This window comes from Octodon degus, unplaced genomic scaffold (genome assembly GCF_000260255.1).
Source record: "Octodon degus isolate 3935 unplaced genomic scaffold, OctDeg1.0 scaffold00184, whole genome shotgun sequence".
Classification (NCBI taxonomy): Eukaryota; Metazoa; Chordata; class Mammalia; order Rodentia; family Octodontidae; genus Octodon; species Octodon degus.
The window spans coordinates 3,960,066-3,970,822 of NW_004524760.1; the positions used below are offsets into that span (position 1 = coordinate 3,960,066).

A 10,757-nucleotide genomic window follows, 5' to 3' on the forward strand; every position below is an offset into this window, starting at 1 on the left:
TAGAAGACTCAACAATTTTTTAAAATTATCTCATTAAACTAGGATTAAAATGATAACAAAGACGTGGTTCTTTCCCCAGGAGCTGAGAGTCTGATACCTGTGTTTTCAGGAGGAGTGGTGGTTACCAGAGACAGCTATAGAGTGGGTGGCAGTCATATCCTGGGCCTGGGTCCAGGATGAACAGGGGATGAGGAGGAGTGGAATGGCTCCTCCCTCAAGTCATGCACTGGGGGCCACAGAAGGAACCAAGGGGTCAGCGTTGGTTGTGTACCTGCCAGGCTCAGAGTTGTCTGGATGAGGATGTCAGGAAGGAACTGGGTCTGTGGCCCAGAATTAGAGACTGAAGGAGAAACATAGGCCAAGGAGATTAGTAGAGACAGGAAAATGAATGGGGAGAGAGCGGGAAGGCAGGCACAGGAGGGACCTGGAGAATCCCGAAAGCCCTGTAGAGGGCTGGACCTGGTGCAGTGCAGGAGGCAGGGTTCACCCCACCCCCACCCCAGTACCTGAATCTGGAAGTGGCCATCTCTGCGAAGTGGGGTTGAGACACCAGGAAACATTTAATCTTGCACCATGTTTGAGTATTATGTATTTCAGTAGGTACTGACAAAGGAACCACAGAGCTAAAGCCAATCTGTGTATTATATATTTCAAAAAATTTTTTTTTCATTTATGTCTTTGGTTCAGGGTCTTACTACACAGCTCGGACTCATAGTGATCCTTCTGTTTTCAGCCTCCCCAGCACTGGGATTACAGGCAGGGGCCACCACACAGGACTCTGTGTCCCATGGGTGGGGGCCTGGTCGGTACAGCATGCAGGACCAGGATCCAATCAAAAAGAAATTTTTTAGGGTCAAGTAGGGAAAAGGCATTGCAAAAGGTCAGAGGGAAATTGATGATTAGCAGAATGAAATGGCGAGTAGAGGTCAGGCGCCAGAAAGACAGATGTTGCTGTCAGTGTCAGCGGAGTCTGGGGAGTCATGGGATGGAAGTCAGATCATGGCAAATTAGTGTTTTCAGTCCTAAAGATCACCAACTAGTTGTGTGTTTAGGAAAGTCATATGAGATTTAACCTTTTTCCTTTTTAACCCTGAATTAAAGATTTCATTTTAGGATAGGAGTGAACCTTATATATAGTCTTTGGTTAATAGCTACACTTTATAAGTGGGAAGCCCAGTCCACTAAGGCAAGCACAAGTCCCATCTAGAACCCAGGCTCTCTCACCTGCTTAGTAACTGTGCAGGGCGGACAAGTAATCCACATACTCTGCTTTGGTTTCCTTGTTATTCAAGCCACCACTCTTTCCAGTGTACTGGAGCTATAATGAGTATGTCCTTCTGAACTTTTTTTTCCCTCTCAAAAAGGTTTTGGAGGGCTGGGGAGCTAGCTCAGCGGTCCATGCACCTGCCTGGCAAGTGCAAGAACCCGGTTTGATTCCTGGTACCACATGCCATGCTAGCCCTGGAACCCCAGGCATGCCATACCAGCCACCAAGATGAGGTGTAATGGTACAGGCCTGTAATCGCAGTACTGGGGAGGCTAAGATAGGATCAGTACAAGTTTGAGCTGTGTAGTGAGACCCTGAACCAAATACGTACGTACGTAAGTACGTACATACATGAGTAAATAGACTTTCAAAAAAAATGCATTAGACCTTTAATCCAGCTCAGCACTTTCCTTTATACTCTCTCTTCCTAGGCCAGTTGATAGATTTGATCGAGACCGAGCGCCCAGAGGCCGTGGAGGCTCAAGAGGGGGCCTGCGAGGCCGAGGCCGAGGTGGGCCTGGAAACAGAGCTTTTGACACTTTTGACCCGAGAGGGAAGCGAGAGTTTGAAAGATATAGTGGTAATGATAAAATGTAAGTTTCTTTGTAGATACTGTTTTTACTTTAAGATTTTGGTAATCTGTGATCTGAATCTATTACTTGGTGTTAAAGTTTATTTAACTTTGTGTTAGTGTACTATTTTTCTCATGGGGCGCTGATCCTGGGGCATGTTCTGTGATCTTTTTCTACTTGGAGTTTGGAGAGCAGTTTTCAGTTTAAGGGAATATTTGTTCTTCCTCCAGAGCATTCAGACCTGAAGACAGCACAGGTGGGTGTGGAGTTCGTACCTGGGGGTCAGGAAAAGACGCTAGGTAAGTACACATATACCACTGAGAGTTTGTGATTAAGTGGAAACTTCTGGATTTTAAATTTTTGAAAATGATGTCTCTGTATCATTCTTTCTACTTGGTGTGTCATTGGTTCAGGGCTTCTATTTAGTGACTCTTGTTTGGTGGGAAGACCTTGGATTGAGCCAGGAGGTAACTTAAAGACAGATTTACTGTGTCACATTTAGATTTGAAACTGCTTTTTTTAAAGGTCTTTATCAAATGTGTGGCAGCCGACCATGGATTTGCTGATGCCCCACATGTGGCACTGTATATTTACACATGCCTCCAAAGAACTTTAAATTCTTGAATGTTTATATTTTTCTGTGACCTTCCACAGTTCTTGTACCTCCTTGATATTTTGAAATCATTCACAATTGGATGCTCAGTGACCAGTGTCACCAAGGCTCTAATTAGACATTCGTCTGAGTCTTCCTGGCACCCTGCTCTGTGATCACTGGTTTGGCTGGCTAGGGTTAGTCCTTGCTGCTGCCCTTACGTCCTTCCTGGTGTCTGCAGAGGAGGAGGAGGCCAGGCAGGGCCAGTAGTGCAGGGCTGGCTTCTGCAAGAGTGAAGGCTTGAGGAGGTCTGGTCTTCCATATTCTTCTTTTGAGCAATATAAGCTTAACTTTTCTTAAACTGCCCTCCTAGAATACAAATGTACAAAATAATACTAAAGTGTAATATTAGATATGTTGTCCTTGCTTATCGAGATCTTTTTTTTCTGTGTAGTACTAGGGGGAATAAGCCCAGGACCTTTGCACTGAGCTATGTCCCTGGCTCCTTCTTTTATCTTGAGACAGTGTCTCATTAAGTTGCACAGGCTAGTCTCAAACTTGCAGTGCTGCCTCAGCTGGCTTATCGGATAGTATTAATGTTAATATAAATGGAAAAATTAAGATCGTGTGAAATGAAATTCAAGTTATTCTACTGAGTATTGTGTGTTTGGATTTTCCAATCAGTGTCTCAGAACCTTGGTTTTCTGGAGTAGGGACAGTTTGTTGTAATCTTGCCTGCTCATTTTTATGGGTTCTAGCTCTACCTTATTACCATTTTCTAAGAGTTTAGTAAATCATTTAACACTGCTAGATTGAGAATATGTGGGCTCCTTTTACTAATTGAAATTCTCAGAATAATAGGAGTTTTGAGTATTTTTCTGATCTTTTAGTCTTTTCTCTCTCTCTCTCTCTCTCTTTTTTTTTTTTTTGTGGAACTGGGGATTGAACTCAGGCCCTTGCGCTTGCCAGGGAAGCGCTTATTCCATGGAGCCATCTCCCCAGCCCCCTAGTCTTTTCTTAATGTTAGATCATTTGTGGCAGTTTTATTCAGGAGCTCTTAGCAGTTTTGGAAATTATTGCTATGGACAGGCAACTGAGACTTCTTTCCTATCCTGATTCTGATGTGGATGCCCATTTGTGTACATGTTACTTGAAGAAGGTGCCATTAAGGAAGGGGCGTGAGTGTGCTTTTAGAACATTGGGTGAACACACCGTGACTGGAGAGGTTCTTACTATTTTCCAGCGACTGGGAGCTGACTGGCCTGATGGACGAGACCCCAGCGATGGAGGAGGCCCAGGGTGCCCTGGAGGAGGATTCTGCCACCAAGTAGGAGTCACATCCACCTTCCCCTTGGCATTGTGGGTCATTTGCTTATTTCTGAGAGCTTAACCCTTTATCATAACCCGGAGAGTTGATCTCTTTGATGTTACTAGTGACTCATCAGCAAAGTAAGTAGCTCAAGTAATCTAATAAATGAATTGTACTGATAATTACTTAAATTCAAATATGCTGTCTGCTGACTACAGCCTTTCTGTCAGCAGCTGTTCTCTTCCTTTCTTGGGGCTGCCCTTATCTTGGCCCCTGACAGTGTCCCAGCCAATCTTCCCTCCCTTTTCTTTGTAGTCCTGGGCCACCTCTGCACACTTGTCCCTTCAGCTCCTCTGCCCTTTGGGTTTTCTGTTGTACCCAGTCTCGGAGCCCACCTGGGTGGCCCTCCTTTGTGCCTGTGGCCACTTGTCGAGCAGCAGCTCCCTGAAATGAGCCCTCAATGCAGTCAGCGTCTCCATTCTCTGGATTCATCATCTCCATGCCTCATCCTCCCTTTTGCCAGCACAACTTTGCTCCCAGAGAAACGAACTGTCTGCTGGGAGTGGCGAGTCCTCACACTGCTGGTCAGCTCCTCCAGCTGCTGTGCTGCTCATTTCCTTCCTCCTGGCCCTGACCTTCTTGTCAGCATTTGAAACATGCTCAAGCTCTGGTTTTCAATCTTCTCTATCCTGACCACTACAGTGATCCTCCTACCTCAGCCTCCCAAATGCTGGGATCATAAGCATGTATTGCCCTGCCGTGCTGCTTCTCTTTCTTGCATACTGAAAATCCATCCTAATTGTCAGGAGTATCATGCTGGTACTCATTTGCTACACACATCATGTAACCAATGCTGTCTTTACTAATAACAGTTATTGAAAACATGGGGGGGTGTTGTTTTTGTTTTTGGAGGAACTGGGGGTTGAACTCAGGCCCTTGTGCTTGCCAGGCAAGCACTTATTCTACTGAGCCATCTCCCTGGCCCCTGAAAACTTATGTTGAATGTGATAAGTAATCAGATTTTATTTCAGAGTCTTTTGAAATAGTTTTATGGCTGTCACCAAATTGATAAACATTTAGGTTAATTTGATTCATTTTACTTTTTAAATTTTAGAGATTGCTTTTAATTTAAACTTTGTTTTGAAAAAAATAAATAAATAAACCTTGTTTTGTTTTGAGACAGGGTTCCCTGTGTAGTTCAGACTGGCCTTGACTTTACCATGTAGCCCAGACATTCTAGGTATGTGCCACCATACCCAGCTCTTAAATATATAGTTTGGAATTATGCAAACTGTTTGTTTCTGGAGTCACTCTGAAATATGTACTAGTTGATATTTTCAACTGGTTTTCATCCTTGTTCTTTCCTAGTCTAGATTCCCATTGTTTAAAAGCATAATATGGACATAAGATATTAGTATGCCTTCCCATTCCTTGAGTGAATGGTCGCCTGCTGCACGCCCACCTGCTTTTCCTCACCCTAGCTAGTAATTCCATTACTGCACACAGAGGCATTCCTCATTTCACTATTAGCTGCCTCATTCCCATCTGTGCTTATACCCTAATTTCCACCAAACGCCTCTAAATGAGTTAGGTTTTAGCCTATCCTTTGCTATTATAATGTCTTAAAATCTTTTCATGTTGTTGCCAGTATATAGTTGAGGTCTGTGGCATTTTCTTGGTATAAAACTCCATCTTCAGCTGGGGAGATGGCTTAGTGGAATAAGCGCTTCCCTGGCAAGTGCAAGGGCTTGAGTTCAATCCCCGGTTCTGCAAAAAAAAAAAAAAAAAAAAAATTAAAACTCCATCTTCATACTTTAATTTCAGAACAGAATCCAAAAAATGAGACCACCATACATAATATCTAATGCTGCTATCAAATTAGGGAGGGAATGGAGCTTGAGGCCCTTGTTTCCTGTCTTAGACACAGTGTAGGAGAGGAAAGCCTATGGGATGTCATCAGAGGAGCAGGGTGGGACAAGGCTGCTTGAGGTTGCAGTGTAGCCATGAGGACACTGTCCAGAGGGCACAGGCTTCCCAGGAGATGCTCCTGCTCTGCCTCTCCCATTTGATTTGCATCCTCATCCTCCTAGAGATAAGGATTTGCCAGGATCAGCAGCAGAGAGCTGCTCCGGGTCCCTTTGTCTTCACTGGTATCCAGGCCCAGATTGTTTATATAGCAATATATATAAACAATTATTGTGATTAGAGTGGCTCTGGGGTCTTCGCAGGAGAAGTCGGAACATAGCGCAATTTCAGACAGCAGCACTACCAGGTCCTTTACAGCCTTTTCTTTTTTTTCTGTCAGCCTTTAGCTGTATCTTCACACTGGCATGGTTGGGGTTGAACTCCAGGTACTTTTTCACCATCATGTAACCCATTGTGGAGTTCTTTTGCACATGCTTTACAAAAGCAGCATTGGTCACCTGGCCTTTGCGCTCACCTGTGACGTAATAGATAACTTCTGGACCTCCTTCATGGGAAACATACTCTGACAGAGAAATCATCTCATCTCCAGCTCGGAAAGGCATCACCTTTTAGTGGAGTCCTCTTGGATTTCAAGTTTTAGATTTTTAGCACTTTTTTTTTTTTTTCCATGGAACCAGGGATTGAACTCAGGCCCTTGCACTTGCCAGGGAAGCGCTTATTCCCCTGAGCCATCTCCCCGGCCCTCAAGTTTTAGATTTTTGAGAATGCTTTGTATAATTTCTTTTAGTTCTCTGTCTTCTTTCTACTTAGAGGAAGGCACTTCTTAACAGTGTTTTTGTAAGAAGATTCTAGATTTTCCCTGCTGGAAGATTTCTTGGGAGATGTTCAGGGGAAGGTCCCAGAGGTTAGCACATCGTGCATAAGGTTTAGGTGGTCTGGTATCAGTTCAGCACAGTTGTCCATGATGAACATGTGATTGACATAAAGTTTGATGTTCTTTTTCTTGTTCTCTAAGAGGTTAAAGAGAGTCCTGTTGGGAGCTTGACTAGGCTCTCAATCTCTGTGAGTATTTGGCAAAGGCTTAAATAAAAAAGACAAGTAAAATGACTTGTGGGAGTCCAGGAAAGTCAGAACTCTTTGGAGCTAAAACAGAGGCTTCTCTGGATCCCCCCTTATTTATTGGGTCCTTAACAATTTAAGGTAATGAGAAGTAGAGGGCACAGCTGAAGCCAAAGCCTGTGAAAATGAGCAGGGCCTTGAGAAATTAGAACAAAGACATTCAAAGCAGTAAATCTTGCTAAATAAGAAAAACAGTCTCTTAGGTTGGCAGTTATTGCTTTGGAGTCTGAAGGGAGAGCCTGTGTCCTTGACTGCCTCAGCTGTGGTGTTACCTTGTCTTCAGAGCGCTGTGGTCAGCAACTTAACCCTTACACAACCCGGTTCCCAACAGAGCCCCCTATGAGTGGATTAGCAATGTCCCAAATTCGAACCAATCTACAGAGAAGTGCTTGACTGCAGGTGGTCTTCCTAGTCATTGTCAAGTCTCTTGTAGAATTGTTCATATTCCTAGAGCTAGTGTGGTACACACTTGTAATCTCAGCACTCAGAAGGCTGAAGCAAGAGTGTCACAAGTTAGTGCCCCAGTCTGGGCTATATAGCTAAGGCCAGCCTAAGCTACATAGAGACCCTGTCTAGAATGAATGAATGAATTTTTCATATTCCTCCTGAGTGATGTCATCTGGGTTTCTGGTCCAGATGGGCTTGGTCATATTCACTTCTTTTTCTTTTATGTATTTGCTTTCAATTTTCTTGGTTTTCTTTTTCTCATTCTTAGCAGTGTCTTCCTCCTCTTTTGAGTCTACATCTTAGTCTTGGGCCACCTCTTTCTCTTCCTGTCTCATTGTCACTGATTTCAGCCTCTTTCCTTCTCCCAGTAGTGTGATAGGATAGCCTGTGAGTGGCAGGTGTTTCTTCACCATTTTTTCAGTCTACCTCTATTCTGAGTACTTTGTCTCATACTTCAAGATGGAGATCACTTTGGGCCCTGGCCAGTGTGCTCACCACAGCTGGTATGTGTGGTGGAAGATCCCAGCAGAAGCACCCAGCATACTGCTCATCATTGTTGTGCTGCTTAACTATGACCCCTTGCTGTGTCACAAAAGAGACAGAGTAAAATCTCACACCAACTTGCATAATCACGGACATGTCTGCACCACCCTGAAGAGCCTTTGCAAAGACTTGAGTACTAGACTTGGCACTAGTTCTTAAATGATTTATGAGGTAAACCTTGGTCCTGCTGTTGCCTGGATCCAGCAAAGCGAGAGTGTGTTCCTCCGAGTTGGAGATATCAGTGTTCATCCATTCACCACTGTTCAACTTGGAAGCGTCTTGTCAGGCTCTCATAGCCAATCTCATCCATGGCATCCAAACCATTAGCGATCAGCTCCCTTTAGGAAAGTTCCCTGTTGGAACCAGAGGTGTTGATAATAAGAAATGTAAATTGGGCAGTTTCTTCCTGAAAGGCAAAATTCTCTTCCTCCCCACTGTGTATCTCCTCAGGCACTGTGATGAGAAAGGTCTGTGAGTATGAGGGAGGGAGAGGGAATGCAAGGCGGGCTAGGATTGAGTCTGAAGCATTTACAGGACTGGAGCTTTGTGATGGCTGGCTAGTGGGATCTGTGTCTTAATGAAAGTAGTTTTGTAATTTCTTAACAGAAATATCCCAACAACACTTGTAAAGAATTTTATAATCAACAATATATCAATTTTAAGATGTATATATCTTACTATGTTCTATCACGTCTCCCTACAGTCAGCCATGTTTTTGACACATTTCATAGTAAAGTAGACATTTATATGCTTTCCCCAAATAGTTTAGTGTACCTCTCATTAAGTAGAACTTAGGTTTTATTTACCACTTCTTTCTTCTGATATAAAATTGCTATACAGAGAGCCACATGTCTGCGGTGTATTGCACTGTTTTGGCAGACGCATGTACTTGTAGGCCTGTCAATGTATACACTGTCGCCCATCACTCAGAAGCTCTCCCAGTCCCCTCATGGGCAGTCACTACTGTGGTCTGTCTTGGATGCTCTATGATTAGATTCCTCTCCCAGTTTTGCTTACGGTTTTCATCTCTAACTTGTATATTCATAGTACCCTGAGTTACATTAGCCCATCAGTGAAGGGGTAGGCTTCATTTCCTCCCTGTCATTTCTTTTTCTTTCAAACAACTTTATTGAAATGTAATGCTCATACTATACAACCCAGACATTTACTGTTTGATGGTTTGGAGTATTACATTAATAATGTTTTAAAATTTGAATACGTATAAATAATATAAATAATATAAAATCACTTTTTTAAAAGATATGTTGGGTGTTCTGTGTAGTCCAGGCTGGCCTTGAACTTGCTGTGTAGCTTAGACTACCTTGAATTTAAATCCTCATGCCTCAGCTTCTCAAGTCCTGAAGTTAAGGTATAGTTCAGGCTGGGGTATAGTTCAGTAGCATAAGCACTTGCCTGGCAACTGCAGGTTCCTGAGTTTGATCCCCAGTTTCACAAAAAAAAAAAAAAAAAATCCATTCTTTAAGGGCCTGAGAGATAGCTCAGTAGAATAAGCACTTGCCTGGCAAGCACAGAATCCTGAGTTCAATCCCTGGTACCACAAAAACAAGAGTCAAGTCCTGAAGTTATAAGGTAGGCACCACTGTGCTTAACTCATTTTTTTTTAAATTTTATTTATTTGTGTGTGTGTGTGTGTGTGTGTGTGTGTGTGTGTGTGGCCAGCTCAGCCCACCAGGGGGTGGGGCTGGCTGGCATGTGGTACTGGGGGATTGAACCGTGGTCCCTGTGCTTTGCTAAGCTTGTTCTAAGTAGGTGCTTTAGGCTACCGAGCCATCCCACCAGCCCTTAACTAATTTTTAAGTAATAAAATAAACATTCACACTGTGTATAGGCACCACCACCATCATCTCCAGAACTTCCCAAACAGAAAGTGTGTACCCACTAAGCACTATGATTTTTGGGGGGATCAAACTCAGGACCTTGCGCTTGCCAGGAAAGTACTTATTCCACTGACCTGTCTCCCCAGCCCTCCACTAAACACTATGAACTCCTGTCAACCCCAGTCTATATTAGTGAATTTGCCTGATGTAACGAATCATTCAATGTTTGGCTTATTTTACTTGGGGAAAGGTGTCAGGTTTATTCATATTATGCCTTCTTAATACTCTTGCATGTTTTCTGTGGAGGCATTTGGTGGTAAGATACATATAATATTTATAGTTTTGATTCTTTTATAATGTGCAGTTCAGTGGCATCTAGATCACTTCTCGGCCTTTTGGCTAAGACCACGTGCAGCGGCATCTAGTACATCTACAGTGTTGTGCAGCCATCGCCATTATGCAGTTCCAGAATATTTCTGTCATCCCAGAAGGAAACCTTCTATCCATTAAGCACTCAGTCTGGTCTGCTGCTTGTCTCTCTGAATTTGCCTCTTATGAATATTTTATATAAATGGAACCCTACACAGAAACAAGACTTAGCTCTATGTGGCTGCCTTATTACACTCAGCAGCCTATTGGCAAGGTTTGTTCATGGTGAACCATGTACTAGTACTGTGTTTTTATTGCCAAATAACATTTTAAAAAATATCTTTTGTTTATCCAATGAAAGACGAAAGGGTGGTTTCTAGTTCATGGGTGTTAGGAATACTACTACTATGAACATCATGTGCGGGCTTCGATGTGAACATATGGTTTTTTTTCTCTTGGGAATATACCCAAGAGTGAAGTTGACAAGTCATATGTCAACTCCGTTTAAAAATTTAAAGACCCCTCAGGCTGTTTTCTGAAGCAGCCAAATTATTTTCTGTCCCCGCAAGAGGTGTATGTGGCATTGGGATGGTGATATTCCCATTTTTTCATGGGCTGCTTTGAACAGAGACAGGAAGTATCTTCAGTTGGCAGCAATGGCATGTGATGAAGAAAATATAGGGGGCTGGTGAGATGGCTCAGTGGTCTAAAGCACCTACTTAGAACAAGCTTAGCAAAGCAAAGGGACCACAGTTCAATCCCCCAGCACCACATG

At 43.2% G+C, this 10,757-nt stretch overlaps 1 protein-coding gene across 2 annotated transcripts in view; it reads left to right on the forward strand.

Moving 5' to 3' along the window:
* Positions 1-10,757, forward strand: part of Habp4 (hyaluronan binding protein 4) — a 30,791-nt gene that overhangs the window by 12,321 nt on the left and 7,713 nt on the right. For both annotated transcript variants that reach the window (XM_023703998.1, XM_023703999.1), the window contains exons 3-5: positions 1,699-1,860; positions 2,070-2,138; positions 3,675-3,758. In XM_023703998.1, the coding sequence (XP_023559766.1) occupies positions 1,699-1,860; positions 2,070-2,138; positions 3,675-3,758 (315 nt within the window). The remainder of the gene's footprint in view (positions 1-1,698; positions 1,861-2,069; positions 2,139-3,674; positions 3,759-10,757) is intronic.